Raw genomic sequence first — 23,771 nt, 5'->3', positions numbered from 1 at the left:
TTAGTGTTTTGTCATATTTTGTTTTATGAAGGGTTTCTTAGAGATTTGTAATGTCATATGACTGTTTCTAGAAAAATGCTGTATTTAATAGCCCAAAAAGACTTTACACTGTGAAAAGAGTACTTTCATTTCACTGAAGTATACTTTGAATATGTTTCTTTTGTTTGACTTACTGTAATTTTTTTTAAGATATGAACAAGCCGATCATTTTAGGAAAAAATCCTTTAAAATTCGTCAGAAAGCTATAAAGAAAAAAGGCAACTTGGTAAGATTTCTTTTGTGTTGTGTTTTGAACATAAGAGGAAACAAGCATCATAAATGCATACACCCCACATGTTTAAGAGCTTTAGATTTTAAAATCATCTAGTTCTTTAGAAAAGAACTGGTTAACATTTTCTTTTTTATTTATGTGTTAAAATATCATAGTACTAAGACGTACAACTTAGACTTTAAAAAAGTGGAACCCTGAAGTTCATGTGAAGATTAGGCTTTGAAAGATGGAATTCAAAGCTACCTCAGTTCTTTAAAGGGTTGGGAAAAAGAATAAAAGCAATTGAGTTAACATTTTGTGTTATGTTCAAAAGTGAAGAACATCTCCCCCTTAAACACACAATAAAAGTTATTTTCATTTTTTTAAGTTGCTGATAAAGTCTAACTGTAACATATTTCCTTAAAATGCTGTATGCATTTTTATGGAGCTGATGTTTATGTGTTTACCTATGGGGTTGATAAATATCTGCAAATTAATTATTTTCTAATATTTATTGAAGCACTTTGAGATATAGTTTAATTTCTAAAATATAATCATTTTCATGAAATAGTTTTTAATGAATTTTAGAATGTGTTGCTGTGTGGAAATATTTGTGTTTGAATAATCATTGTTAATTTAGTGTGAAACTTAAAATCGTTATCTAGATTAAATGGGAAAAAAAGAAGATTTTTTCTTATATTGTTTCAAAATCAAGGACTGCACCTACTTAGTAATTGTTTTTCATTTTTCATGTTTGCTGCAGTATGGATTTGCCCTTTTGCGTAGACGGGCTCTACAGTTAGAAGAGCTTACATTAGGTAAGGACACACCTGATAATGCTCGGACCCTCAATGAACTGGGTGTTCTCTACTATCTTCAGAATAACCTGGAGTGAGTACTGTGTGGTTAATAATAAAAATAATTAACCATTTTCTCTTTGATGCAATGCTGTTTTACATTTTTATCAAGTCTAAAGCTAGAAACAAATTGATAAAAACCATGCCAAATTTCATGTATGTATGTTACGTAATGACTATACACATACCTGAAGACCGTGCCATTTTCTCTGCTGTGTTTCTTTTCACGTTGTGTCTTAACTAAAAACTTATTCTGTAGTTTCCCTGGTGCATTTTATGTATTTTTGAAAAGTGAGTTTGTGTGGATATTGTACATGAGACCTCACAGGAGAAGCAACTTGGGACTAATGGAAAATAAATAATGTAGATGGTTTCTAGTTTTATTTGTCAGTTTATTTGGGCTAAAATATTCAAAATGACATTTATATTTCTATGTTATGAAAAAGAAGTATTTTTGAACTTCTTCAGATATCAGAAAAATATAACAAATTTGAAACTTTGGATGTCAGAAAAGTGTAATAAATCTTTAGTTCCCTTACAGAACCTAATGTAAAAAATAATGATTTATTCTTTTGCTAAAAATTATTTAGTTACTGGCTGGGCATGAGAGCTCATGCCTGTAATCCCAGAGCTTTGGGAGGCTGAGGCATGAGGATCACTTGAGGCCAGGACTTTGAGACCAGCCAGGGCAACATAGACCCTGACTCTACAAAAAAATTAATAAATTAGCCAGACATGATGATACACACCTGTAGTCCCAGCTACTTGAGAGGCTAAGGTGGGAGGATCATTTGAGCCTGGGAGTTCAAGGTTACACACACACACACACACACACACACACAGAAATAAAAATTATTTAGTACTAACTCCAAAGGGAGGAAGAGTGAACACCAAAATCTTATATTTGACCTGGGTCAAATAATTTTTAAAGTATAAAAAGTTTGTTTTGGAAAATATCTATCAGTTTGTCTTTCAGAAGTGGAGAAAAGAGGCAATCATCCACATATTTTAGGCTCTCAGATTATCAGGAAAAGGACAGGAAGGGATGGGGGTGGGAAAGGGGGAAGTTAGATTTTGAGTTGAATCTCTCATTATACTTGAATCTGAGAATAAAAATGATTGCGTTCTCTACTTAATTAGGGGTCGGTTTTCTGACCCCTAATTAATATAATTATTAATAGAATAATATCTATTCTATTATTATACATTAATTATTGATAATATTAATAGAATTATTATTAATAGAACAATATCTATTCTAGAGAATAGATAGTTTAAGCCGTTTTGGGATTGTGTTCACAGAACAGCTGACCAGTTTCTGAAGCGTTCCTTAGAAATGAGGGAGCGAGTTCTAGGACCAGATCACCCTGACTGTGCTCAGTCTTTGAATAATCTGGCAGCTCTATGCAATGAAAAGAAGCAGTATGATAAAGCAGAAGAACTTTATGAAAGAGCTTTAGATATTCGGAGACGTGCATTAGCTCCTGATCACCCTTCTTTGGCATATACGGTGAAGCATCTTGCCATCTTGTATAAGAAAATGGTAAGTAATCCTTGACATTCTTACATGTTTGATAACACATCAGTTAAGCCACAACTACTATCAGCAAAATAATTTATCTTTATGATGGATAGATTTGTTTATATGAGCTTTAAAAATCATGATTTAACTTTTAACAAGTAACTGACCAGAACATCTAAAAATAATTATTTCATGCTTAGCTGGTTACATTGATTCCTTTTCTGAAATAATATACTAGTAAATTAAGGTGCTGGTTCGCTTTTGTTAAATACATTCCAAGTGCAAATGCATTTATTAGCATTCTAATTCAAGCCTGTTTTACATTTCAGAAGTTCTAAAATTCCACCAATATTAAGTTTGCTGTGTAAAGAAACATAAACATAAGAAATCAGGAGATGTCTTTGTAGTTGATTAAATGAACATTTTTATTTCATTCTTTCTTGGCTTTGCCTGTAATTAAATGTAACCATTGTTTGCCATAGCATTCTATACTGAGTGATATTTGGAATTTTTATAGCTATTCTCAAAAACAAAAAAAACATTCCAGGGAAATCTGCTTTCATTTAGCATAGTTACAGAGCTTTGTAGACTGTCTTTAGACTTTGTGGGACCCTTACTGGTCATACTGACACTGCAGTTTATGTTTTAGAAAGAAGGGTACATTGCTGCTATTTCTGCCCAACTTTCAGTTGAAATGAAGTAGTTAGAAAAATCTGGAAGGGATTTGGCAAGAAATGATCTTTTTATTTTGATGCAGTCTCCAAATTATGTGCAATAGTAAATCCACTTTAGCTGTTATGTTTTTACTACACTAGAAACAGTGAGTAATAGTGGATGATTCTAAAGGGTTTTCTGAATTATCAAAGAAAATGCTTTTATATACAGTGTAGCTTTAGATTTTCAGTTATCTATAAACTTAACCATTAAGCTAAGAGGAAATGCTTCTGAGATTTTTTTTCTTCAAAATTACCCTTTAATATGAAATTTTACTTATGGAGAAAGCTCTGATAAGATAGTATTTATTGCCTTACATTTTCGTTAGATTTAACTTTTGTTTTTTAGGGGAAACTTGACAAAGCTGTACCTTTGTATGAATTGGCTGTTGAAATTCGACAGAAATCTTTTGGCCCAAAGCACCCTAGTGTAGCTACTGCCTTGGTGAACTTAGCTGTTCTTTATAGTCAAATGGTAAGTTCCCATATTTTAATGTTTTATAAATGAATGAATTTATGATATAAAATATAGGTAAACATGAATTAGATATGGCACAGTAAATATAATGAAAGACAATTTAAGGATATTTATTTCTAATGCTTCCTTTAGTACCTAAGAAACTATTGAAGTTAGACTCGTACAAAGGTCTCTTCCTCTTAGTGTAAAACACTGTGTTTAGTTCAGAGCATAGGCTTAGTTTCTAAAATTTTGGAGGTAATCTACATCCTTCTATATAATACTGTATTGAAGTCTGTGGCATTTGATAATGATGGGCAAGAGTCAAGTGTGGGGCCCGTTGGGCAATAAAGGAACAGGTTTGTGCTTACAGTATTGGGTTATGGTCAAATGGTTACCAAGCCAGGGCTGAATCTTAAGTATCTGACTTTCTATTATACTGCCTCTCCTTATTCCCCTCTTTTAGGAGGATATTAACATTTTAAAGTACTAATCAAAGTAGGTTAGCTTAGTCTAGAATACATTAATTTCAGAAACCCAGTGTACTTAAGTAAACATTATTATTTTTTTAATAAGAAAAAACACGTTGAAGCTTTGCCATTATATGAAAGAGCATTAAAGATTTACGAAGATAGCCTGGGTCGGATGCATCCTCGAGTTGGAGAAACATTAAAAAATTTAGCTGTACTTAGGTAAGAATTTTTTTCACTTTCCTTATACAGCCTAATTCTTTTATTTGGAGTAGCTTTAATTTGTCTTACAACAGCACAAAATATTTATTGCTGAATGTTTTTTTCTTAGAGTGGGGAGGGGTGGTTTTTTGCTGATCGACTTCAAGAGATACTAAAGTAGTATCCTGAAGTGAAAGGAAGGCTGCATGATCTATTTCACAGAGGAATGTCCTTACCATGGTAAATAGTGAAGGATGTTTTACACTGCAACTGGCTCTGGGAATAATATGGGTAATTTGCTGTCCTCAGAGTGAATTTGCCATTAAGTATATGTTGACTTTTGCTTGCTCATTTGTATTTTTCTCAGGAAGCAGAGAATACCTAACTTTCCTTAGCAATTTCACTGCCTCCATTACAACATGGTTTTAATGGTATCCATATGAGACATTAAAATACTGATAGTGGTAGAAAGGAGAAGAATTGGGGTATTGTTTTACTGGTCTGCTTGAGTGAATACACTGGAAAAGGGGGAAGTTAGCAAATATTTACAGCTTTTTTTTCTGTATCCCATAAGGTCATTTTGAATTGGTAAGAGGTTATATTCTCATTTTAAGAGGTATCTCTCTCTCCCTCCCTCTCCCTCTCCCTCTCCCTCTCTCCCTCTCTCTCTCAAAGCTATGAAGAAGGAGATTTTGAAAAAGCTGCTGAATTATACAAAAGGGCAATGGAAATAAAAGAAGCAGAAACATCACTCTTGGGTGGAAAAGCTCCTTCACGACATTCATCAAGTGGAGACACATTTAGCTTAAAAACAGCTCATTCTCCTAATGTCTTCCTTCAGCAAGGACAAAGGTAATAGCAGCAGTTAGAATTCTTTGCAAATGTACCTTAAGACAAAATCATTAAACATTTGGAACATTTGAATTTGAAACTTTAAAAGGTTTAAGAAATTTTACTATGTGTGATTTAACTGATATTTGTATGAAGATGTATTGGACTACATTAAGTTGGAATTGATTGTGTCTGTTTTGTTTAAAATAATTTTACTATCATATGGTATCCAAGGATGTAGACACATTAGAATTCTAAGATGACATGAGGAGCAAATCATGAAGAGTGGATTGGTCTTTGTTCAAGAAGAGCTGGCAGAGCAGTTAATACAAGTTCAAGAATTCCATGAATCTTGGGCAGGTATGGTGGCTTATGCCTGCAATCCTAGCACTTTGGGAGGCTGAAGTAGGAGAATCACTTGAGGCCAGGAGACCGAGACCAGCCTGGATAACATGGCAAAACCCTGCCTCTACTAAAAATACAACAACAACAAAAAAATTAGCTGGACATGGTGGCGCATCCTTATAATCCCAACTACTCAGGAGGCTGAGGTATGAGAATCGCTTGAACTTGGGAGGTGGAGGTTGCAAAGAGCAACCTGGGCAACAGAGCGAGACTCTGTCTCAAAAAAGAAAAAAAGAATTCCATGATTCTTTTCAGCTCTCAAGAGCTGCTTTAGCCTCACCGTGCCTCTTGCTTTTCAGCAGTAGTCTGTCCTAATTCTCTACCTCAAAGGAAAGTTTCAAGGATTAAAGGGATAATGTTCATGAAAGATTCAAGTTGTCTTCAGTGAAACAAATTAGTCACAAGAATCCCTGATTGCTGCATTTTTAAAAATTCTTTATTCCACCCTTCCCTTGAACAGATTGGTTCAATCCCTCTGCTTTCTGTGCTGTCTACATTGTATATTATTTATTACTATCTAGTATATGTATCTGTATAATGTCTGAAGTCTTAATGCAGTAACAGGTCAAGCTCTGTAGCATTCTTTGACTTTTAACAAAATATAGACATGACATTCTCCTTTATCTTCCTTCGTAGATGGCCTATATCTCTCTATTCATTTACCTCAAACTCAAATTTGTTTGCCATTTTTATTCTGAAAATTAAATATTTTTATGGATTTTATAAATATTGCAACATTTTGGATAGTTTTGAACCATTTGTGTATTTATATATAATGAAATCATCAATTTAATACTTACAAGACCCTAACATGTATTAAAAGTGAAAGATATAATTAATAATCACACTTCACTGTTTTAAAATAAAAGTGCAATTTCAAGTTCTTTTTTCCCTACTCTAGTTTATACAAGAGGGCTGTTTTGCATTAATTTTTGAAGAAATACCTAGTTTTTACAAGAGGGCGGTTTTGCATAATTTTTAAAGAAATATGTTGAACTTTTTTGTGAACAAAATGTTGTCAGTATTTGCTGCTCAGTAGTTTGCTCAGCTTAAGGTTTTGGTTAATGTTCTCTGAGGTGTAGTTACTACTCACTGGGTGGTCCACAAACCATTATCATCACGACCTGGCAGCTTATTAAAAATTCAGACTCTCAGGCCTCTCCCCAGACCTAGTGAATCAATCTGTATTTTAGCTAGATCCCAAAGTGACTCATGTACACATAGGTGTGAGAAGCAGTGGTATAACTCTAAAGCACTGTAGTGGCTATTTAAAAAGGAAGGAGGCAGTATATAATGAGCTTTCTTCTTCCTCCTTTAGGAATAGTCCAAGAGGGAAAAATAGAAGATAAACTATAACAATAACATACCTTTCTGGGTGTGGCAGCTGTGAAAGACACAAAGTAATTGAACTCACAAATATACCAGACATTGATTTTAGAATTAAGCTGTTAGAGATTAGAATTTGATTATTTAGTAGTACTAGTAATTTAATACATAGCAAGTAATGTGTTCAGTTTATCACCTTAGAAAAACTGCTTTAGAAAATAATCAGAGCAGTACTCTGGAAGAACCCTGAAGAAAGGAAAAACTACCTTAAGAATATTATTCTTTGTACCTCCAAAATTTGTGCTTGAGTAACTATAGTTGAGGACATATTGATCACTTGAAATTATGTATTCCAAAAGAATTAAATTTAAACATAATAAACTACATTTTGATATTACTACTGATTTTACTACCAGCCCAAATGTTCTCACGTAGAATGCATACTTAAAAAGATAAAAGTAGCTGGAACATCTTTGTGTCTGCATATTTGAAGTTCTCAAATAGGAACATTTATTCTCATTAGTATGTACCTTCATAATGAAAAAGGTAGCTTTCAGACAACTCAATTATAAATCTGAATTGGTAGGGCACTTATTTATTCTAGTTTTAATTTTCATTAGTCAATACCTTACTGAAAAGGAAATATGAAGAAAATGTGATGCAGGGGTCAAAGCTTCCTTTAACAAATATTCTTAAGTGGCTGTTGTTTTTTGTTTTGCTCAGTATAAGTATCCAGGGAGTATTTTTATGAAAAGAAACTAATAATACTTATTTTCTCTACAACATTTAACTAGAACCATAACTAACTTCCCATTAACAATGAGACAGGAATTAAAGTTGAATATGTTGTTTTACTATCATTTAGAGTCTCTGTTCCAAGGCAATTTGGTGACTGCTTTTCCATCTTTCACATTAGAATCCATAGTGTTTACAAATCTGGTCAAATGCTGCGAGTTTATTTAGTAATACTAAATTCAATGAGATTAATTTTTCATAATCAGCTTCCTTCTTATGCAAGTTTTCATGGCATGCTGACTGTCAAGAGAGTACTCTAGGATAGCAGCATGTCTGTTACCAGATTTTTTTATGGTAAAATAATCCAACAGTTTTTAATGAAAGATATTAGACAAAAAAGTTAGATCAATTAGGTAAGATTTGGTACAGTGTAAGACACCAGCAGTGATGCAATGCCAACTTGAGAGCAGATAAGACAGTGAATTCTAGATATGATACTTTATCAAATCATAAAATTTTATAAAACCTTACATGTGCAAGTTTCCAAAGGAAAATTATTTTTGAAAGACTGCATTTCATGTTTTAAATTCAAAACATCTCTCATACTAGAAAAGCTATTTTATAGTTGAATATGCCAAATTTTTTAAAGATAGTAAAAGACCCACCAAGGCAACACAGATAAGTTTCAAGGCTAAAAAAAAAACTATCCTCCTGCTTTCCAGACTTCACTATAAACATGAGACTCATAGTATAATTGTAGCATCTCAAAACAATGTATTGAAGACATTTGAAACTTGAGACTTTTTCTGAATTCAGTTTTTTTGAACTTTTTTTTACAAATCAGGGATGTACTTTTTATTTTTTACAACATTTTTCCCCTAGAGATATAATTAAGATATTCACATCTTCAAAGTAAAAATCAAAATAGGAAATAAGTATAGAAACATCCTACTGGTCATGGTTATGCCTGCATGGTATTTATTAGTCTCCAAACCATTGGAAATTTATTTCAACCAAGGTACTTAGGTGCAACTTCAGAGAAAGCTAATTTATATCAACTTACAGTTTAGCGATCATGATCAAGGGAAATGATACTCCTCCACTGACCACAAGTCTTTGCAGAGGCAATTTAGAACTGTTCTTTTATGCCCACTATACAGAACAACCCTTGCCGACATCTACTACTTTGAGAATCAAATTTAAATGAAGTATCCAGGAGTACCCTAAAGAATTAGTGTAATCTGGATAGACATTAATCTAAATTTATGCCTTGCTCTTCAGTAAAGTATAGTAACTCCAGATATATGTTCCACAGATGCAATAATTTCTATTCCTTGGTCAGTGCAGAATATAATTTATACTTCCTGAAAGCAACTTTGTCTATTCATGAAGATAGCTGCTTTTTATTTGCCTTTGTTTCACTTTGAATATATATAATGCACAGGTTTACAGACTTTTCCAGTAACTACATTTCAACTTGTATTTCATCAGCAAACATTTGAGAGGATGTTACTTCATACATTAACTATTTTAAATTCATTGTTGGTCAAGTTAGTAGTGGGCAATTTTATTATAGAAAGCAATTCCAGACATAATGAGGAGATGTTTGCTAGCTCTAATCAGTAAGCTGTATGCCTTGTCCTTTTCCCTATATCTAGGGATCATGCGCTGCTTTACTGTCCATATCCTCATGCAATAGACACAAGGGATTAAAAAGAAAAGAGATTGGAAAGAAAAAGATTACAGGATCAGATTTGTCCTTCCCCAACTCCAAAAGGCCAACACATTTCAATACTATGTTTTCAAATAAGATTTACATCCTACAATCCTTTGAGGTTTTCTTACTAGAATGAAACATACATTTTAGGAGAGTTAATGATTTTGTTGGAGTAGGGAGAAACAAGCAAGTTACAGGATTTTCAAAAACTAACAATTCAGTTAAGAGTATACATTAATTAATGTTGCCTAAGTTTTATCAGTTAAAAAATTTGTTTTTAATTTCAAGGGAAGAGGCTTTAACATGAGAAATAAAATATATGCCAGTCCATTATCTACATATTCTTCATCTTGGCCATGAGATCTTCCAAGCTTTCACCAGAATCTTCCACTGTTACCTCAGTGACAGAATCTTCTTCCTATTGACAAATAAGGGAAATATAGTGAAAAAAAAGAACCATATAGAATTCTTGATGCTTAGGAATATATAATAAGTTTTGACCATGCTCAACAGGTTATAAAGTAAATTTTCTTTAACAAATGTCTTCTAATTTTTAGAAGAAAGACAGTCTTTTGCATTCCTCACCAGTCTGTTTCTTTACAAGGCAGTAATTTCAATATTCTTGACTGCTCTAGTTTTTTAAATGGTATTATAGCTAAAACTACCAAAATACAAAAATGAGATCTTCATTTAATGAGATCTTCTTCAACATCTATTATAGTTGGTTAATTAATAAGTGAACAAAACCATTTTATTCCATGTTTTAAAAGAATTTAAAATAAGCTATAAATATCTGCATATTAACAATGAATACCTCTCTCTTTCTCACATCTTAATGCCTATAGCATAAAATACCTAAAACGGGAAATTCTTCATTGGCATTACAAATTAGAATGAAGATGAAAGAAGATAAATATTTTCTCTTATGTGGTATTTACATATGGGTAAATCATATTTTTGAAATACCTTTTTTGGAATTGTATATGCCACTGTAATTCCTTCAGGTAAGTCTGGAACTGGACCTGAAGAATTTTTCAGTTCTTCTTCTGAAACCTCAGATACCAGCTCAATACCTGCAAATTTGATCCTATATCAGTTTTTAAGGAATTTAGTAAGCAATAATTATTTTATATAATCTTGTTAGATTCCTTACCATAAAAGGTTTTGCTTTATGCTGCCATTTCAATATATAAAAGAACACCTACCCCATTCATTATCTTCATGGATTACCTCTTCCTCTTCCTGTATAACCTCTTGTTTGGGCAGTGCTGCCACCTTTTTCTGTAGAAATCAAACAGCATCAAGTGTTCTTACTTATTCTCAGTTCTCTGAAGCATTAATCAAGAATTCAGACAGACTTATTATCTTACCAAAAGCAAGAAAGAACATTCATTTTTGAAGTATGGTGAGTAAGTTAACACTATAAAAATACAGAATCCATTTATCTTGTATTCCAAATCTGCTTAACTTATTGTCCTATGCAATATGATCCCTCATGCACTCTAACACATTGCCATATACCTTATATTCTTCCTGCTGCTTCCTGCAATTTCTGTCATCACACTGAGGATTTGGCTTCATGGACATAGTAGGAAAAAAATCCTGCATTGCATTGTATCCAAGATAAAAACTAACAGTACCAAAATTTAACAGAAACCTGGAAAGACAAATCAAAATAGACTTAAATAAAGAAATTAAAACCAGGAAGAGTACTGGAATAGCTAAATTTTTTTAAAATGACTTTGAAATAGGTAATGATTTTTTTTTTAACTAGAAAACAGAAATTTGCATCCAAAAAACAGAAATTTTCTCTTATTTACTTTGCCTGGTTCATAGTAGATGCTTCAATGTTTATTGAATGAAGGAAAGAAAAGATTACTCCATTTCATCAACTGTAGAACACACTACTTTTTGAACCTCTAAAAGATGAAATGCTGCCAGCTAAACTATGTCAACAACTTAAAGAAGCGTGCTGATTTCAGAGAAGTTAAAATGTGGGAGAAGTGTATTTTTTAAATCCCTGAGATATGGTACTAAATCTAATTAAATTTTTAAAATTGTATGTAATTTATTATAAAATGTACAATCTTAAATGTATAGCTCAATAAAATTTTGTGTGAGTCTTTCATGTAACCATCACCAGATCAAGATACAGAGCATTTCCAGTATCCGATGTACCTCCAGCTCTCTCCTGCCCTCTTCCCAGTCAAATCTGATACTTTTTACTCTGTTGCCCAGGCTGGAGTGCAGTGGCATGATCATGGCTTACTGAGGCCTCACCTTCCCAGGCTCAAGCAATCCTATCTCAGCCTCCCAAGTAGCTGGGACTACAGGCAAGCAACACCACTTGGCTAATTTTTGTATTTTTTTTTTGTAAAGACGGGGCTTTGCCATGTTGTCAGGGCTGGTCTGGAATTCCCAGGCTCCAGCAATCTGCCTGCCTTGGCCTCCCAAATTGTTGGGATTACAGGCGTGAGCCACTGCACCCAGCCAATCTGATGTCTTTTATTAGGTTGGCACAAAAATAATTGCAGTTTTTGTCAAAAGTAATGGCAAAAACTGCAATAACCTTTGCACTAACATAATAAAAGCTTCTACACAGAGAAAATCACATAAAAAAGATAAATGACAAAAGAAAAATATTTGCAAATACACATTCTTAATATACAAGACAAAAAAGAGCAAAGACTATTAGCAGACAATTCACAGAAGAATGTGTTCATTTTTCATAAATAAAAATTAAATGCCTATTTTTTTATCCACCAGAATGACAACGATTTCAGAGTTTGATGATATCCAAAGTTATCAAAGGTATGGGTAAACTAGGTACTTCTAAACTATGATACAAATGTATAATCCTTTTGTAGGAGAAATTTAGTAATCTTTCTCAAATATTTCAGAAATTCTACTTTAAAAAACTTGCACTACAGGCCAGGTGCAGTGGCTCATGCATGTAATTCCTAGCACTTTAGGAGACCGAGATGGACAGACTGCTTTTGTGTGTATGTGTGTGTGATTCCATTTATATGAAATACCTAGAGAACAGGCATATCTATAGACAGGATTCGTTGTTGCCTGGGGCTAAGAACAGTTAGGGAAATGGGGAGTGATGCTAATGGGTACAAGTTTCTTTTTAGGATCGCAAAAATGTTTTGATTGTGGTGATGGTTGCACAAGTCTGTGAATATATTTAAAACCACTGAACTGTTCTTTAACCAAATTACCTTGTATGTTAATTACATCTTAATGACACTGAGCCCCCCTTGAGATTTAATTACAAGTGGAGGCTTGTCATCAATATTTTTTAAAAGTTTCCAGAGTGATTCTATTACATATTCCAAGTTGAAAGCCTCTGCTAACGAGGGAAAAAAACCCAAAACACCACTCATACCTCCTGGGAATCCACAACACAGTAGTGATACAAATACTGATCCACGTAGAGTCCAGTAACTGCAGGTGTATAAAATTGGTTGCAGAGGGCATATATTTGTGAACCATAGAGAGATCCAGAAGACTGAGCAGTTGGATTGACTCCTATTATGTAGACAATTGTGGCAATAAACACCATGATGCCCAGAATAGCACTCACTAAGGAGTTCAAGACAGCCTAGGGAACATAGGGAGACTCTTTCTACAAAACATTAGCTAGGTGTGGTGGTGGGTGCCTGTAGTTGCAGCTAACTGGGAGGCTGAGGTGGGAGGATCACTTGAACCTGGAAGGTACAGAGTGCAGTGAGCCAAGATCATACCACTGCACTCCAGCCTGGGTGACAAAGTGAAACCCTGTCTTCAAAAAAAAAAAACTGTACTATTGAAAACTCTAGGCTGAGCATGGTGGCTCACGCCTATAATCCCAGCACTTTGGGAGACTGAGGTGGGCAGATCACTTGAGCTCAGGAGTTCAAGACCAGCCTGAGCAATATGGTGAAACCTTGTCTCTACAAAAAATACAAAAATTAGCCAGCCATTGTGGCATGCACCTGTACTTCCAGCTACTTGGGAGGCTGAAGTGGAAAGGTCACTTGAGCTCAGGAGGTTGAGGCTGCAGTGAGTCATGATTGTGCCACTGCACTCCAAATTTGGCAACACAGTGAGAACTTGTCTCAAAAAAAAAAAAAAAAAAGATCTAGTATTCAAAGATATATACAAGATATAGTCTACAGCACTGTTAATAAAAAAAAAATTAAGTAGCCTAAATGTCCATTAATAGAGGGGCTAGCTAAATAGGACACATCCTTAACAGAATACTTTGTAAGCCTAATTCTTTTCTCCTTTTTTATATCATACTATAAAATGTTTATTTAGACAGGGCGTACTGCTAAACAGGCTATTTGCTCTTACATGAAATAGCCCTAGGCCATTACCTTGAGAGTTTATATGTATGCTTTTTACAATTTCTTTGCCAGCAACTGACACTTATTGATTGGTGCCTCCATATGTCTTGTTGCAGTTTGTTCTTACTATATTGGAGACTTAGGAAATACAACTAAACTTATTAAAGTTGTAAAATGAAGGAAAATAAATGGCCTGAATTAGAGAATACCTAAAGGGACTCTGCTTTTAATAAAGTATGAGTTAATTCATAAACTCTAACAAAAATTGTAGCAGCAAAGAAATCTTTTTCCTTCTTTTTAGCTATAGTTTAAATTGTATAGTTGCTGGATATTTGTTTTTGGATAGCAGAGGCATCCAAAAGCAGATTTTAAAAATCTGTTCAAAATAATTTTAAGTATTGTTAATGTGTTTTATATTAACACCAATATAAATGCTAACATTTACATTTTATGTACATGTAAATGTAAAATTTACAGTAACACTAGTGGAATGTTTTATTACATTAACAATAATTACTGTTTAATCACATTTGGGTTATTTTTGGTAAGACTTCTATCAAGATAGTAGAAGCAAGTGTGTTTAAGTCTCCATCCACTGGTCAAACTTGCAAAGATTTAAATCATTTGGTTAATGCTTCATAAATAAATATACCACTACCATTGTATCAGTTAATAAGAGCTATTCCAAATGAAGGGAGTAACTGACATTCATATGTATTCATGTAGGAATATGCACACATGTATTAATATATGTAACATTAATATAGCTATATATGAAAAGTAGACATACATATATAAAATAGAATTTACACATATACATATATAAAACATTTAAAACTACCTTTAAGTTTAAAGTAGGCAAATTAAATACTTAACTGGTAATTGCAATTTCTGAAATGCTTTGTGAAATATATATTTTTTGAAAGCATACAAGCTGTTCAGAAAAATTAGCCCTGACTTACTTTAACACGTTTTGTACTAAGATCCCAGCAACGACACCCATAGTGGTAGGAAGACTGGCTGCACAAACACCTTCTCGTTTCAGAGTCTTTTCATCAATATTTGCAGCAACTACAAGTGGTGGAGCACACTACATGAAAAAGAATAAAACACATTTCAAAAAAAAGAAAAAGTATGAGATGTTCCAAAGAGTATTCCATCCCCATTCATTTGTTTTTTTCTTTGAATTTTAATACATTTTCAATGCCCCTAAGAATTCGCGTACCTAATAGTGAATAATAATCCAAAAAGAATAATGCATACCGCAAAACAAGCAGATTCTCCAGGAATTATGAGCTGTATATGCCCTGAAACTGCATTTTCACTGACCCCAGATTCCATCCATGTTTGTCCAAGTTCATTACAAGCCTTAGTAGAAATGGGTGAAAACATAAGAAAAAAAATAAAAGAGCAAGAAGTAATTTACAATAAATTATTTTAACTGAATGGATTACCAAGGTCTTTTAAAATTAATTTTCAGAATAAATGAGGAAAGTCATAAGATAATGTAATTCCTTGGTAATTACCATACTCTGTTTAAAGTGACAGTATTCAAGATGTAGTCAGTAAATATTATTAAATTGAATCAAAGTTTATTGTCTTTCTTGTCAAATTAATGTGAAATTTCACTTTTCTAAAATAACTTTAGGAACAAAAAAATGCTAAAATATCTGAAAAATTAAAACAATATTCAAAAGAAAAATACTTATTTTTATTTTTGAGAAACCATGTTTTTAGGCAATTTATACATATTTATACATTTATAAAATCAAGTAACAAAAGTTAAAACTAATGCTGACCAAGAATTATAATAAGATACTAATTTAAGAATTATACATCAGAGGTATTTTTATAGTTTCTTCTACCAGCAAAAAGAGTAGAATACTATAACACATGTCACACCAGCAAGGCTAGACAGGTCCACCAGCTATTAGAGTAGATTTTAAGAGCAGGCTTAAAGAAAACATTACAAATAAAACACATAAAAAGGTTTATATTCAAAACTATTTTTAGGATGGGGATTATATACTGATAGAATATAGAGGAAAACAGATAAATCCATGAATATATCTTACACAGCAGGAATACTCACTGTATTTATTGTCACTCGAGCTTCAAAATTGTCCACACAGCTAAGAACTAGATCAACAGGTTTTCCTTCTTCTAACCCACCATTACTAGTCAAAGAAAATAAATTTGAAAAACATTAGGATACAAAATTCACTCTAATACATTATACTTATTTGTCCAGTCTGACATTTATTCTTTCATTAAATGTTTGACTATAATTGTCACATAGTACATGTGTACTATTAACGATATCATATATCAAGTATTGAGTAACTTATGAATATAACTGTAGTATTACTTCTTTTACAAGAACTACAAGGGTGAAGGAAGTATACCAGCTTTCACACTTTTTTTCATGCTTGACTACAAATTTAAATGTAATAAAAGCGGATTGAATGCAATTATTTCAGTGGTGTTCTGACAGTCTCTGAAGAAAACCATTTCAGACAGAAATATAATCACAGAACTTAAAATTAACTCTCTCTTCTTATATTGTAACTTACAGGGGTTTTGCTTGTTTGCTTTTTATTTTTAATTGTTTTTGGACAATATATACCTTCAAATGATATTCTAAAACATAAAAATCACACAAAAATTACTGTTTTTAAAAATGGAAAAATATATATCAATCTACCATTCATTGGATTAATCCATAGATTTTTCTAATAGATTTTCTAATATTTGAGCTGAACATTATACAAAATATTCATAAATTAAAATTTTACCTTATTCTATCCATGAAATGTTGAAAGTTTTCCACTGTAGTTATATTGTAGTTGTGTACTTCAAAAAGAACATCAGGATTAATGTTCCTAAGAAGGAAAAAGGGAATGATTACAAGTCTGTAATCCTAGCATTTCAGGAGGCTGAGGTGGGAGGATCACTTGAGCCCAGGAGTTCACAGCTACAGTAAGCTATTATTGCACACACTGCACTCCAACCTGCGGGACAGAGCGAGACCCTATCTCTAAAAAAAATGTTTTGTTTTGAGATGAAGTCTAGCTCTGTCACCAGGCTGGAGTGCAGTGGCACCATCTCAGCTCACTGTAACCTCTTCCTCCCTGGTTCAAGTAATTCTCCTGCCTCAGCCTCCCAATTAGCTGGGATTACAGGCACGCACCGCCATGCCCTGCTAATTTTTGTATTTAAGTAGAGCTAGGGTTTCACCATGTTGGCCAGGATGGTCTCGATCTCCTGACCTCGTGATCCACCCACCTTGGCCTCCCAAAGTGCTGAGATTACAGGTGTGAGCCACAATGCCTGGCCAAAAAATATTTTTAAAAAGACTACTAGTAGCTGTGATAAGAAAAAGCTGTGAGGAAAAAAAGAGATGAAAGAGCTAAAGGGCATTTCACATACCTTAGAGAAGCAGAATTCAAGCTATTCAAAGAAAACCCAAAGTCTTTTTCTCTTTTATCCCACACTTCAAGGACTAGGTTCATTTGTGTCATAAAGATTACAAAACTGTTCCCACCCCAATCAGTCTAAGTGCAGGAATTAAGACTTTACCATGTCCAGTAACTACATACAGCTCAGCCTCACTTCCTTATTCAGTTAAGAACAAATTTGGGGCCATTAAAAAGTTCCTAAAGCAGGAATTGGCAAACTGTGGCCCATGGGCCAAATCTGGCCTGCCACCTGTTTTTGTGCAGCCTTGAGGCTAAGAATGTTTTTTTCATTTTTAAATGGTTGGGAAAAGAATCAAAAGAACATTTTATGACATATAAAAATTGTATCAGCCAGGCATGGTGACTCATACCTGCAATCCGAGCATTTTGGGAGGCCTAGGTGGATGAATGGCTTGAGTCCCAAGAGTTCGTGAACAACTTGGGCAATATGGCAAAACCCTATCTCTGCTAAAAATACAAAATATTAGCCAGGCATGGTGGCACATGCCCATAGTCCCAGCTACTCAAGAGGCTGAGATGGGAGGATTGCTTGAGCCTGGGAGGTGGAGGTGCAGTGAGCCAAGATTGTGCCACTACACTGCAATCTGGGTGACAGAATGAGACTCTGTCTCATAAACAATTTTTTAATTTAAAAAATTAAAAATTGTATGAAATTGAAATTTTAGAGTCCAAAAATAGAATTTTATCAGAGCACAGACATGCTCATTCATGTTTGCGTTGCCTACAGCTGCTATCACACTACAACTAACAGCTGTAACAGAGACCCTCTGGCCCTCAAAGACTGAAATATTTATTATCTAGCCCTTTACATAAAAAGTTTGCCAACCCATGTCCTACAGGTAAGAAAATTCTTTGTACAAGTGAAATCTGCATTTAATAGAGAAAAATTCAGATCCATTTCTATTAATGCATATCAAATACATAAAGTAAGATTTCATTGAATATGGCTCTTGATTTCTATTCCATTTACCTCAAAGTATGTTCTGCTGCTTGAACTTTACTTAATCCTGCTTGATGAGGCTGGAAGAAAAGTCTATTCATATTGGCTAGTTCCACCTTGTCATAATCAAAGAGTAGCAACTAAAATGAAAATAGTGGTATTCTGATGAAAAACATACCAAAAAACTAAAAATACCAAATAATAAATTAGCTTTACATTTAATTAGTTTAATAGTTTGATAATACTAGCAAATTCTGAAACACCAGGTACCATATATTAATTTGTTGAATGCTAATATGAGGTATGTAGGTACTATTATTATCCTTACTTCAGAAATGAGGCAACTGGAACACTTGCCCAAAGGCCACTCATCTAATATAAAGTGAAATGGGATTCAAATTCAAGCATTCTCAATCTAGCATCTGCACCTCAACCACAATGCTTTGCTGCCTCTCTAAATGATTCATTCAGAAATTAAGATTAATTTCCTTTCATTCCATTTTGAAAAACTGTGCCAAAATCCTTCTTCATTTCCATTTTTTGCTAAAAGCCAGGAATCTATTGGATAAATAAAATCTTAAAAACAAATGCTGTAACTTAAAATATAGTATAACCTGACTCTTTTGTGTAGATGACAAAATATATACCAATGACATGGCTAAAGCATTATTCCAAACGAAATTACAAATCAGTTAACTGTTTCCTGCTATATAGTTAAGCCTGTTTCAAACAGCATTAGTCTCTTGGTCTCTGTCACACACGCAAATTAAAATGGCCATTAGATCACATTTCTTATCAATAAGAACAGGCTAGAGCCAAGGACTTCCTAAATCCCTTCTTGATATGAAATTCTGTGACTCGGTAATACAATTCTCATTATACTAAATAATGAAAACAAAAATGGGATTTTCTTCTCAATACAAAAACTAAAAAGAAAAACTTCAACCCATACCACCTAGGTAGCCCTTAATACCTTGCTAGAAAAGATCTCACATTCTCCATAATTTTCTAATCCTACTTAAGAGTCTCCAAAACATAGTTTATTTAAGCTCAACAATAAATATGTATTAGGTCAGGCCAAGTATTACATTTTAGTTTCTGCCTCATAGGTTGTTTATGCATAAGTTGCAGGAAATATTAAACTTGAGAACAGAAGGTCTGAATTGTAACTCTGCCACTAATTAGCTCTGACTGTGGGTAAATCACTTCCACTTTTTAGGCCTGTATCCTCATCTCTAAAATAAAGCAGCAAATCTAGATCTGGTGATCCAAGGCAGCCCATATACTTTCAAGAGATCCCAGAGCCTTTTAGCATAAGAAATGGACTCTGGGTCTCGTAACATCTACTTTTCTATTTAACCCCATTAATTTGCTTCGTATTTATCTGTTTTACAAATTAAAGACTTCCTGAAACTTACCTGTGTAGATTCTCAGTTTACAAACTTGAGGGCACACTGGAATCACTTGGAGAATTTTTAAAAATACAGATGTCTGTGCCTCGTGCCCAGATAATTCTTATTTACTCATGGGGTGCAGTTTGGACACCAAGATTTTTTTAAAACTTCCCAGGTGACTCTACAGCAAAATATGATAACTACTGTTCTATTCTAGCTCTGTGCTACTCAAAATGTGGCCTGGTCTAGCAGCATTAGCACCACCTGGAGCTTGTTAGAGATGCAAGAGCACTTCTCCAACTTTAATGTGAAAATGAACCATTTGGGGATTGTGTTAAAATACAGATTCTGATTCGGTATGTCTGGGGTAGGTATTGAGAGACGATACTGATGTTACTACTTGAGAGCCCAGACTTGGAGTAACAAGGATCCAGTGGTTCTTACTAGTGTAGTCCTAGGAACATCATCATGTTCCTAGGATCACCTGGGAGCTTGTTAGCAATGTCAATTATTAAGTCCACCTGACACCAAAACCACCAGAGTAGGATCTGTTAATCTGTGTTTTAATAAGGCCTCTAAGTGATTCTGATAACATACTCAAACTTGAGCACCACCAATCTCAATGATCTATTATCCCTGGTCAATCAGGCAGGGTGCTTAAGTCAGCTATAAGCAATTTTTGTTCTGCTTTTGTAAATCTTTTGAAAGATATTAAAATTTCAATAAACATTTCTAGTATTTTGGTGTTGTTATTTCTATATTGATAAGTGAGTGCCAATTTTGAAATTATTTTAAGAATTTGGGGGTACACCAACATATTAGAAAGCACTGGTAAACTGTGGGAGAATGCTTGCTTTACCAGAATGACAAATTAAAGGATATGTAATTGTGGAAAGCTTATCTATTCAATCATTATGTATCTAACATCATAGACTTTGGCTTTATAAATCTAAGATTGGTAGATTGAATTTTGGTACAAGAAAGTTACTTCTTTCTACCCATTATCCAAATGAATTTTAGAAAAATGTTAAAAATGTACCAATTTTTAAAAATCAATCCAGAGCATTCTCTAGTTCAAATTCAAGAGTAAGAAAGGTACATGTTTTCTATTCTGTCTGGTATATGTTTAATAAAATATTTGTTATATGTTTCAGTGTTTCATATACTTTATCAAATTAATTACCTTTTTCCTAAGCTTCTATAGCTAAAACACTTAAGTCCAAATCATTTACATTTACTTCAACAGAAACATTTCTAAACACAATTAGACAATCCTTGTCTAATTAGCAATAATAACACCTTTTGTTTAGGTGGGATATATCTCAACCCTTTGGGTAGAAAGAACAATCTAGATTAATACACTGCAAGTCAATAAGCCATTAGTAATGAAAAAAATCCTAATTTGTACCTGATTTACTCCAGGAGTGAGTAGTTCCCTATATGATAGGCAAGGAGAAATGTTTTTACCTTACCAATGCCACATCTTGTCAGCATTTCAGCAGTCACACTACCTACTCCACCAACACCTACTATTGCTACAGCGAAGGTACGGATTTTCTGTGAAATACAAAATAATATGTGTTGTTAATAGCTCTTCATCAAATATGTCAACAGAAGCTATTTTCATTTACTGAATTCATTTTACAAAAACTTGGAAAGGGTTTATCATACCTCATAGTCGCTTACAATTCCCATTCGTTTCAATGCCATCAAGCGGCTTAAAACAAAGGAGAAAAAATGTTTTAAAGCTTACAGTCTTTTAAGTGATAGTAATACAAATAGATATATATCATCACAGAAGATAAACACAAAAATATTATCATTACTAATCATTTCAAACAGGAGGATGCTTACAGGCTGGTTTTTACCAGGTGAAACTAAACTACCCAGATAGCTTTAAAAACTCTCCCAGGTGAAGCCTATGAAATAAGATTGGTTTTTAAAAGCTGTGTATTCGGATTTACAGCCAAGATTGTGACTGCTACTTAAATGTTAAGGGTCAAAGTTAAATTTCAACATTTTTCTATGCTTTGGTAGAATACGTAAATATTTAATGTTTTAACCCTTAGATCTCCATCATCAGAGTAAACTCATGGCTGGAATTCCATTCTCCTGTTGCCTCTGCCCACAATGGATGATGTCTAATTTTAGTAAGCTCCTACTGTTTGCCAAAGACTCTAAGAGGTGCTTAACTAGTTACTGGCAATCTGCAGTTTAAGTTTATAATTAATTCTCATTCATCTTCACTTTAAGGAGTCAGATGGTTTCACCCGGCTTGTTAGGAAATTCAGCCACCACCCCCATTTTCCTCTCCCTCACTTTTAACTCCATCACCATGATATTCCTAAATAATATACCAACATTGTTATTTCTTTTCAGTTTTAGTCAATTATCTGAATCAGATTTTGCTCTTAGCATTCATCCCTACTGCACACAGACATTTTCCATCCCACCAGCCTCCCAATAGTGTTCATACGGTCATCTTGGTTAGATGTTAACTCTTCACATCTGGGCCATGCAATATAATAAAACTTACCCTTTCCTCTAATCCCCAAACCTGAACTTAAAAAGTGTGTTGCTCCTGATGCTTAATTTCCTACATTTTTTCACAAATTCAACCCCAACTTTCCACTAATTTTCTAAAATTCCTCTAGATACAGTCATATGCATGAAGCAGTCTATCAATTTCATCTTCTTAAAGATATATCTCCTAGAATCTGACATAGTATCTGTCTCTAGACTTACTGCACATACAGCTGCCTTCATAGGATCTTCCTTCATCATTATACTACATTTCTTAATTTCTTTATTTTGTGTTAACCCCCTGCTTCTGTATGCCATAGCTCACTAGTTCTAAAGTATCTATGAATCAGCAACAGCATCACCTGAGAATTTGATAGAAATGCAATTTTTTAATAATCACTCACTCAATCAGAAATCTTGGATGTGGAGTCTAACAATTTGCTTTAACAAGCCCTCCAGTAATTCTGATGCACATGAAAGTTTAAAAGACTCTGTTAACAGTTATTTTTATACTTACTCTTTTGCTGTGGTTAGATCATCTTCTAGTAGTTTTGCAAAGGGTATAGCAGAGGTAAATTTTGAGAACTTTCATGTCTGAAAATGTTCCTTATCAAAATTATATTCTTTATAAAAACGACAAAGCAAAGAGCATATAATTGTGGGAAGCTACATATATACTCTTAATAGTTTAATTTGGTATAGAATTCTAAAGTTAGAATTGTCTTTCAACGTTTTAAGGTAATGCTGCAGTGTCTCCTAGCTTATAAAATTTCACAGTGTGCCTTAATGTGAATCTGTTCTCATCCCTTGTGCTGAGTTTTTAGTGTACCCTTTCAAAATGAAAACTCACGTTTTCAGTTCTGGGAAATTTCCTTGAAGAATTTGGTTACTTCCTTGTTTGGTTTGCTTTTCACACTGTCTGGAAGTCCTATTATTTGGAAGTTGGACCATCTGGATTTGTCCTTTATTTTCTTTCTCCAATTATCTATCATTTTAGTTATCTGCTCTATTCTCTGGATGATTTCTTTCAACTTTATTTTCCAACACTTCTGTTGAGATTTTCATTTCTATTACCATCTCCATTGGCAAGAATTCTTGATCGTCTAAATACTTTGCACCTTGTTCCTATGTCTATTTGTACAATATCTTCTCTCATCTGAGGATGCTAATGATAATTTGGGGGGATGTGTTTCTGTTACACAGTCTATCCAAGTTGCTATTTTTATTTCTTTCATGTTAGAAGTTTCTCTCATCCTTTGTTCAGTTCATATTTAAGAGTGGGACACTAATAAAGGTTAACAATATAAGCCATACTGTTTGGCTTTGGACTTCCCTGTAGGGTGATCTGGCCAGCCTATTCAGCTGAGAAACCCACAATCCTCTTGGCGCTATCAGATTCCCTAGAGAATAATCTTTCAAACTCCAACCTGAGTTGGAGTTCCAACCCCACGATCAGCTGTTGGAAGTGAAGAAGCGAGGCTGGGAGTCTCAGCATTATGTATGTAAGCATTCCATTCACATTTAGTTGTGGCATTCAGCATGTAAACATTCAGTTTACCCCTTCCTTCAGATATAAAACCCTGCCCCAATTATTCTTGGAAATCTTCTTTTTTTTTT

The 23,771-nt window shown here is 33.8% G+C and overlaps 2 protein-coding genes across 4 annotated transcripts in view; one reads left to right on the top strand and one right to left on the bottom strand.

The window, feature by feature from the left end:
* Positions 1-6,504, top strand: part of NPHP3 (nephrocystin 3) — a 41,744-nt gene extending 35,240 nt beyond the window's left edge. The window contains exons 22-27 of one of the 3 annotated variants that reach the window (XM_017505698.2): positions 190-265; positions 1,014-1,141; positions 2,410-2,650; positions 3,692-3,817; positions 4,376-4,491; positions 5,146-6,504. In XM_017505698.2, the coding sequence (XP_017361187.1) occupies positions 190-265; positions 1,014-1,141; positions 2,410-2,650; positions 3,692-3,817; positions 4,376-4,491; positions 5,146-5,326 (868 nt within the window). In that variant the 3' untranslated portion in view covers positions 5,327-6,504. Of the gene's footprint in view, positions 1-189; positions 266-1,013; positions 1,142-2,409; positions 2,651-3,691; positions 3,818-4,375; positions 4,492-5,145 lie in introns of those variants that run through there. The other 2 variants (XM_017505699.2, XR_001818296.1) reach the window with 2 other exon arrangements.
* Positions 6,505-8,574: 2,070 nt separating this feature from the next.
* UBA5 (ubiquitin like modifier activating enzyme 5) overlaps positions 8,575-23,771 on the bottom strand; it is an 18,950-nt gene continuing 3,753 nt past the window's right edge. The window contains exons 2-12 of the mRNA XM_017505701.2: positions 21,303-21,348; positions 21,099-21,188; positions 18,268-18,377; positions 16,614-16,700; positions 15,911-15,995; positions 15,082-15,186; positions 14,781-14,908; positions 11,006-11,141; positions 10,690-10,765; positions 10,451-10,557; positions 8,575-9,902 (exon numbers count right to left, since the gene is read on the bottom strand). Of these exons, the coding sequence (XP_017361190.1) occupies positions 9,819-9,902; positions 10,451-10,557; positions 10,690-10,765; positions 11,006-11,141; positions 14,781-14,908; positions 15,082-15,186; positions 15,911-15,995; positions 16,614-16,700; positions 18,268-18,377; positions 21,099-21,188; positions 21,303-21,348 (1,054 nt within the window). The 3' untranslated portion in view covers positions 8,575-9,818. The remainder of the gene's footprint in view (positions 9,903-10,450; positions 10,558-10,689; positions 10,766-11,005; positions 11,142-14,780; positions 14,909-15,081; positions 15,187-15,910; positions 15,996-16,613; positions 16,701-18,267; positions 18,378-21,098; positions 21,189-21,302; positions 21,349-23,771) is intronic.

This window comes from Cebus imitator, unplaced genomic scaffold (assembly GCF_001604975.1).
Source record: "Cebus imitator isolate Cc_AM_T3 unplaced genomic scaffold, Cebus_imitator-1.0 Scaffold340, whole genome shotgun sequence".
Lineage (NCBI taxonomy): Eukaryota > Metazoa > Chordata > Mammalia > Primates > Cebidae > Cebus > Cebus imitator.
Note: the sequence above shows the minus strand (reverse complement) of the source record. Positions and strands in the feature narration are given on the sequence as shown.